We start from the raw sequence: 7,940 nt of genomic DNA, 5'->3' as shown, positions 1-7,940 counted from the left end.
AGCAAAATTGCCCAAGACATCTCTTCCTTGGCATTACATTTTATGCTATTAATTTTGCAGAGCTATCCATGACAACATCCCACAGAGTTCTTGCTACTTTTCACATACACACAATGGTACCATAACCAGCTGGACAGCACAAGCTTGATTTATTCTAGCCACTGACTTTCACTAGCAACTAGGAAGACAAATATCAAGCAATTTACTTAAAAGTTTAAAGATATATCCCTTCACCTGATGGTTTTCTGTTTTTTTTTTAAATCCTACATCCCATTTTTAAACAAAAATGGGTGTGTTTGAGCTGGCCAATTTTTTTTTCCAGGACTAATTCAGAGCTTCAAATATCCTTCTCTCTTAGGTTATTAATAAAAAAATGAATCAAATTGACTGAATAAAGGGTGAAAGCCTTACAGTCAGATCTTTCACTGCCTGCAGTTGTTCTGATTTTTTTTTCATTGTTAATTTGTACTGTAACATGGCCAATATCTGTCTAAGGCCATGCAAAGAGCAAAGGGCTCACTCCCAGAATGTCATATGCAATACATGTAAATAGGGGTGGTAAGACTGAGGTAAGCAATCATTAGGATTGTGCAAGACAGAGATAAGCAAGTAAACAACCTCTTCCCAAAACAAAGTACAAAATTACAGCTTTCATTAGAAAAATAGAAGGTTTTTGTTTGTTTGGGGTTTTTTCTTGGTAAAATTCCAGCAGGTTTCCATCCTTGTTCTTCTCTACTATGTTCTGTTGTGCTGGGAAGCCAGTGGTGTGATAAGAGTTTTACTGTGCATTGATCAAGTAAAGGTATTGGTAAGTAAAGAACTTTTGCTGTGATAAGTATTTAACTATACTGAGGCCATGCAACTCTTGCAGGTGCAGACATGCTGGTTGAAAAGGACTTCTGTAAGATGCCTTACAGAAGCAAGCTGATGAGGAGGATTGTAGCAGGGTGTAATCTATCAGTTCAACAGCATTCTGTGCCTGATTATTTTCTGTATAAATGTAATACCTGCTTTAGAGAAGCACTTTCCCTAGTACTTTAATTCAGTTGGGCTGTCCTGTGCTGTCAGACTCTCAGGTTTCAGTCTAATGGCTCAAAGCTGTCACCTCCAAAATGAGGAACAAGGGCTCCCTGCTGCCTCTTCCAGGATCATTTCACTGATGTGACCTGAACTGGGTGAATCATGTCTTAAAGCACATTTTGTGGAGGAATAAAAGAATTACCTAAGATTTATCTCATTAAAAAGGACTTCCAGAACTAGCTACCTCCTAAATATAAAAGTTTCATGGCATCTTTCAAGGCCTAATTCTGATGTCTGCTGATAAAGTCTGCAACTGTGTAAGCCTTGGGACCTAAGGACCGTCATTAAGTTCCACACTTGGCAGGATTCTCAGTATTTGATTGTCCATCGAATGTTGACTGCAAAACCTGTCTATGAAAACCTACTTTTTCTATTTCAGATCCCTAAGGTTTATTCCACTTTTGTGAGAAATTTGTAGCATTTTGATTTTTATCTAAACCATTGTTGGTGCAAATTATTGTTTCTCTCTTTGGGAAATTATTTCATTGCTAGGAAACCCTGCCACCAGTTTGGTAAACAGGTACTTCAGATCTCATAGAATTTTGGGGTGGTTGTGGACAGTGTTCTCACAGGAGAATGGATAATTGGTACACAAACTCTGAATAATCCTGAAAGATACAGCAAGACCATGAGAGGCCCAAGGAAGCTTAAGCAAGCAAGATAAGAAGAAGCTGGAATTCACTAAGTTATGAGAACTGTGGACTGTTGGCAAGCTTTTGAGGTCAAGTTCTCACACCTGTGCTTAACCAATTGTATGTTAGTCACTACGGGTCTTCGAGACATGCATCCAATTATAATATGCCAAATCACTGTAAGTGCATGTAAGAAATAGTATTTAAGGGGTTAAGGCTTTGCAATAAATGGCTTTTGTCTGATCATACTGATCTCTGACTGAGTCCATATATTTTCTGTGGCAGGTGGTAGACTTGGATAACTTTGGAAGTAAATACATCTTAGCTCCTGATAGGCAAACCAACAAAGGTGTGTGTGAGGTTGAATCTCTGCAGGGAGTGGACTTCTCTGAGAGCTTAACATTTGGTTTTCAAGATTTCTTTTATTGTGCCATTCTTCTGAGCTTTGTCTTACTGAATTCATGGGAGACAGCTTTAATGTCAACTTCCCTGCTAGTGGGTAATCCTTAGAGGGCTGTTAAGAACTGGCTTGAGTCCAGGAAGCTGGATCAGAAATATATACCAGGATTCAAGTTTTGTTTTACTAGTTAGCTGAATACCTTTCCTTATTTTATTTTTGTGTATGCCATTGACACACATTTTGATGTGAGCCTAAAGGAGGAAGAAGAAAGTAGTATACAGAGAAGTGGTGCTTCCTAAATTGCCTTTTACCCTAATGATAATGTTCTCACAGTAATATGCTAGTGATTATATTTTATATTGTACTTTATCAGATGAAACATAACACGAAGCTGCTCTCTGTGGGTAATCTTTTCTGAAGCTTAAAATAAAGAGAAATAATTGAGATGTGTAGCAAAATTCATGCTGGATTTTTTTTTCTCTCCTTATCCCAATCTGTCAACCAAATTAGTGTTTTTTTTTCATTTTGACTGGTAGAACTGGTAGAAAATAAGGCCGATTGACTTTAGTACGTAACTTATTAACCTTGAAATTTTGCCAGCTCACATATGTGGTCATTTCTTTTTGTTTTTTGAGTTAAACACAGAATACATGGGAAATGATTACCTCAGATTTGACCCTCATATTATAATAAAGGACAATTACTGTGGTGCATATTGTCAGAATGTCATGTAGAGCTTTACCTTTTGACATTACTGCCTGTTACTGTTCTGCTCAAAGAGGGCAGCAAAATATTGAAAATCTAGGATCCAAGAGGACTTTGGCTCTGAAGCATAATACTGAGGAAGTAATGTACCTTACAAATATACAAGATCTGAAAGGAGAAATTAGGAGGCAAGTAGATCATTATTATTTAAATGCACTTAAGATTTTTACTCTTTAAGCTATGCGTGTTTTCTTACAGTGGAGATACTATCAACAGAAACAGCTTAATCACTCTAAGTTTAGACATACAGCAATCCTAATTGCCGTGGAAAGAAGAGTCCCAGCAGAAACACGATAGCTGGAGAGCTCAGGATTCATCCCAAACTGGAATACTGTATGACTCATTTGGCATGAATTCTTTAAATTTAGACACACAGTGAACAAAACATTGAAATGGATTTGCAGCACAGTGAGATCGATGGCTGTGTTATATTAGGTATTTTCATTACACCTTGAGATTTTCAGATTCTTATCAGCTTGGTTGCTTCTTTTCTGGTTTCCATACATAAAGATTACAATCAGAGGATAGATGAAGTGGTTCAGACACTATACCTTGGTTTTGGTCTTTTCCTGAAGATGGGAGTCTATTTCCTACGCAATGTAGGCAATTCTTTCCTAAGCAACCCTTTAAAATTATATAAACAGATAAATTTATTAAACTACTCTGCTTGATTTGTCACAGATCTGTGAACTTAGCAATTACTCTTCTGCCTTTCAAAGACTTGTTATTATGTCTTTCACTGATGATGGTAACAAGTTCAGTTAACACAGGTAAACCTGCAGTGCTCCTGCAGTCAATGGCTTACCAGGCAGAGATGGAAGAGGTGGTCCCAAAGCTGACAAAGGAGAACCAGGTACAGAGCTATGACCATTTAGCAACATTGTATTTTCAACACTCATCATCCCTTTAGTCTTGTTTCATGCCTCCTTCATTCTTTCATTTTGTCTTTCTTCTTCTCTCCTTTTCTTCTGCACCATTAGCCTTTTGTAGGCTCTGCACAATTTCAGGGAGCTGAAAATCCTTTCTGCATTTATAATGCTACTCCAGATACTTGGATTTTAATAAATAAATAAATAAATAAAAAAGATATGGAATGATATTTTAACCCAATTGTACCATTTGGACTCTAAATCATATACAGAGTTTCCTACAATACCCTACTAAATGATTATTGCTTTTCCTTTCCAGGGGCCAGCTCTCAAAACCAGAAATCGTGTTTGCAAGAGTTGTCTACTAATCTGACAGTCATAACTTGATTGCTTCATACTCACCAAGTCCCAACAACAGAATTCCCCCAAGGCAAGACATGCACTGCTGTAAACAGCAAATAGATCAGCAAATGATCTCTGTCATGTGATAGAACCAAAGTCACCTGCTCTCCCAAGTTCCCAAATAAGTTTCTGTCCAAATAATTAATAAGTACATATGGAACTGTATACTTTGTTACTGTATGCTGTCTGTGGTGTTATGTAGATACCATCACACATTTTGGAATTAGATAACTGCTTTTCAACCTCCAAGCAAACTCCCATTGTTATCAATGCCTCCTAATATGAACTATGACATAAAATTTTTCAGTGGCATATATTAATATTCTGCATAGACATTTTCCAGTCCACATACCCTCAGTACGTCCTCTGCAATTTCACAGTTGAAATAAATAAAGCCAGCACTATCTGTTCCAGCAAACTGCTTCAGAGGTATCCTTATGATTTAAGCTCATTTTCTAGCTCATATACTGTGATGTGTGACTGGATTACAGCTGAAGTATATTGGGTTTCTAGTTTCTAACATGAGATGGCATTTATTTCATCGGATTTTCAGTGTCATAAGTTGATATTTTTCATCAAAGTAATGCATTTCCTAGTAACTGCAGCTTTCCATAGAAACAATACAATTTTCCTGAGATATTTTTATTTTCCTGGGGGCGGGAAAGAGTCAGTGTTTGGTACTCTCTCTAAATACTAAGAAAACATAGTGGGAGAAAAACCTATAAAACATTCTAAAAATTTTATTTTAATTGAACTTTAGGAGAAGAACTGAGAGGTCTACAGGGTTTCCAGGAATAAAAGGCGATTTAGGACCTCAAGGAGAGAAAGTGGAAGAAGGAGATCATAGAAGAAATAAATTTCTCATGTTTCTATAATCTGGCTTTCAACCTTTCAGTTTATCTTTCAAACAAAATATGTGTTAATGTCCAGTATTCTTGTAACATCATTTGAGGAAAAGTGTGATTTCCAGAAGTGTGAGGAGCAGAAAGATAACCCATCTGTTTCATAGGGGGTGAATTGACCAACATGACTGGGGGGAAAAAGCATCTTGAATGAGTCACTAGTTTATTGTTGTCTGTGAGTGAAATAACAAACACCCTATTTCATGTTATAAACAGTATTTTTTTTCTTCCATTCTTTGCCTGTTCATGTGGTTTTTACTTCAAGTTTGATTCATTTAAAAACGTTTACATGTGTGTTTTGCCTTTGAGAACTGGGATTTTACCCTTGAACAGAAGATGACTTTGGCAGAATTTAAAGCCCACCCAGTCTTCCCGGTAAGGAAGTCTTTCCAAGTGGGAAAAATTCCCATGGAACCACTCTGCAATGTGGCCTGTGGTTTCTGCTCTGGAAACCAAATAGCTATCCCACATGACACCAGGTCACAAGAGAGTTAAGCATCACAGAGACAGTTGCTGTGTAGTATAAATTACTAAATAACTCGTACTTGTAGTAACCAATGACCTGCAGAGACAAGCAGGAGCAGTTACTGTTCTCTGGGTGCTCATGCTTTAAGCATTGCATTACATTTCTCTTATTGCCTCAGTTCTAGACCATTTTCTATGAGTAGACATGGATTGGGATGCTGTCTGCCTGAGCCTGGCTGCAAGTGCTTTCTCAAGAGATACTGTATGAAAACTTTCAAAGAATAGCCCATCAGTGCACTACTACCTTGGTACAAATGCTGGATTAGGAAAAGCACAAGGTCCATCAATGTTCTTAAACTAACAGGAGAAAATTTCACAGGCTGCAATTTACCACATCATGAGCGTCAGTAGAACAGCTCATTTCATCATATAGCTCTTTCAAGGGGTGTCTTCCCTGCAGAATGCACAACTTTGAAGCCATAGTTGTGCATAAAGCGTGAAAGCTAACCTGAAATTGGGGCAAGAAACTGAAGAGCACAGAGAGGCTGAACAGCTGGTAGCAGTAATCACTTCAGCCATCTCCTTTTTGTCAGTGCTTATGTATCAGCACCCTAGAAAAGGCTGTCTGAAACCATTGTGAAGGTTTTAGCTGGCACAGAATCATAGTGGGGTTCACTGCCCACAAGAGCATTGTGCTGGTACCATTCCCAAAACACCAGAGGAAAATTTAACTATGCATATGTCCCAGTGTTCATATCATTGCTATAAAGTGGTGGACTGCCTTAACATTAATCCCAGAAACCTGTTAAAGACAATAAGATAAAGTAACTTGCCCATTAAAGACAGTAACTGTTTCAAAAGAATTGCTGCTAGCAGTTTTATCTGCTAAATGAGCAAGAGCTTCACTTTCCAGTATTTATCATGAAAGCCTGTCAAGCATGTAAGCTTGACTTTCCCACTTCTCCTAAGATAATTTATATTTTCTGGAGGCTCAGTTTCCTAGCCTCTTTAGAGCTGTACCTATATCTCCTCTTCTGGCTCTGCTGTTTTAAGCCCTGAATTCTGTTACAGCTCCTCAGCTTTGGTTTCTGTGCTAAGGCTGATGGGTACAGAAGATCTGCAGCTCAGTTGCCTTGTATGATTTTAATTGATCTGGCAAGCTATTTTGTCATGATTGCAGTTTGAGTGGGAATTGCTACAGATTCTGATTCAAGAGCTGCAGTACTATTAGAACTGGAAATGGAAAACCTTAGAATGAGACTGGTGATCCAGTTTCTTGTAAAATCCCAGTTTTCTTGAAGTGTGGGTGTGGTATTTCCAGGTGTCTATTTTGTTTGACTTCTGTTGGATTCTTCCTACTACTTCAAGAAATAGTCTGCTTATAGCTGGTATTAGCTACTTCCGAACTACAATTGTGATAAGGATAAATAGCTATAACATGATCAATTTTTTGTATAATACAACTATGTTCACTTTTGTTTCTAGGTTTCATGTGAAAGAATATCAAGAGTATTGATAAAAGAAAATTTTCACAACTGGAAAATAAGATACTTTTGTAAATTGAAAATCTTGGTCAAAAGCTGGAAATACACTTGCCTCTCCTAGGAGGCTGAAAACATGGCCTTAAAACACTTAACAGCTTGGAAGCAGGGTTATATGCTCTAATGAACAGACTGAAGACAGGTTTCTGTATCTGAATGGAGGAGCTGTAACTTACAGAAACTGGAATGCTGAAGAACCAAACAGTCTAAAAAATGAAGACTGTGAAATAATACAGAACTCTAGAAAATGGAATAACATGAATTGTTCAAATTCACATGCCTTAATTATTTGTGAGTTCTTGAGCTTATGAGTCTGAGAAAACCCAAAGTTTTTGCTCTCAGTTATGTGGCTGACAGAAGTTTGTTTCTATAAAAGCACTAAGTTCTGACCTTTCTCACCATGTATGTTAGGCACACCTTTCTTTAGGGACACCTTTATTTGGTAGGTGGTGAAAAGAGAGAGAGTTTAAAACTGTGGCCTGTTATTTTCCAAGAAGCTTAAATCAGCATCCCTGATGACCACTGAATTTTGTATTAATTATCAGCTAATCTGTATTTGCTGCTATACGCCTGATTAAAACCTTCTCATTTGGTGCTAATATGACCTCTGCAGAGCTTCTGAGCAACTCAGGATGAGAGCAATGTTTGTTAATCAGCTCCTAGGTTTATCTTTCTAAAACACAATTTCAGGCTAAGTACAGGCTTAGGAACAGTTATCCTGACACATGTGAAAAAAAAACAAAAAAAAACAAAAAAAAAACACCAAAAAACCCCAATCTCTAAAAAGCTCTTTTCATTCTCATTATATCACAAGTGACAATTTTCAGTGGGATATGCAAGGTGGAAGTAGGCAGCTATTTCAGTCAGTAGCAGCTTATACTTAC

At 37.5% G+C, this 7,940-nt stretch overlaps 1 protein-coding gene and 1 long non-coding RNA gene across 2 annotated transcripts; both read left to right on the top strand.

Moving 5' to 3' along the window:
• Nucleotides 1-355: 355 nt before the first annotated feature.
• Nucleotides 356-2,210, top strand: LOC134168995 (uncharacterized). Its single transcript, XR_009966717.1, has 3 exons — nt 356-808; nt 1,069-1,627; nt 1,998-2,210. It is a non-coding gene; the product is annotated as an uncharacterized LOC134168995 (long non-coding RNA).
• A 1,444-nt stretch (nt 2,211-3,654) lies between these two features.
• On the top strand, nt 3,655-7,427 carry LOC134169067 (mannose-binding protein-like; the record flags this gene model as incomplete). The annotated part of the gene is given in 4 exon segments (XM_062629315.1): nt 3,655-3,730; nt 4,909-4,935; nt 4,938-4,975; nt 7,155-7,427. Coding segments are annotated over 4 exon segments (354 nt in total), but the record flags the coding sequence as incomplete, so codon positions are not given.
• Between the last annotated feature and the right edge of the window lie 513 nt (nt 7,428-7,940).

The sequence above is a fragment of the Pezoporus occidentalis genome, unplaced genomic scaffold (genome assembly GCF_034315485.1).
Source record: "Pezoporus occidentalis ecotype Australia unplaced genomic scaffold, CSIRO_AGI_Poc_V1 ctg33, whole genome shotgun sequence".
In the NCBI taxonomy this organism is placed as follows: domain Eukaryota; kingdom Metazoa; phylum Chordata; class Aves; order Psittaciformes; family Psittacidae; genus Pezoporus; species Pezoporus occidentalis.
This window is presented reverse-complemented; position numbering and strand designations above follow the sequence as displayed.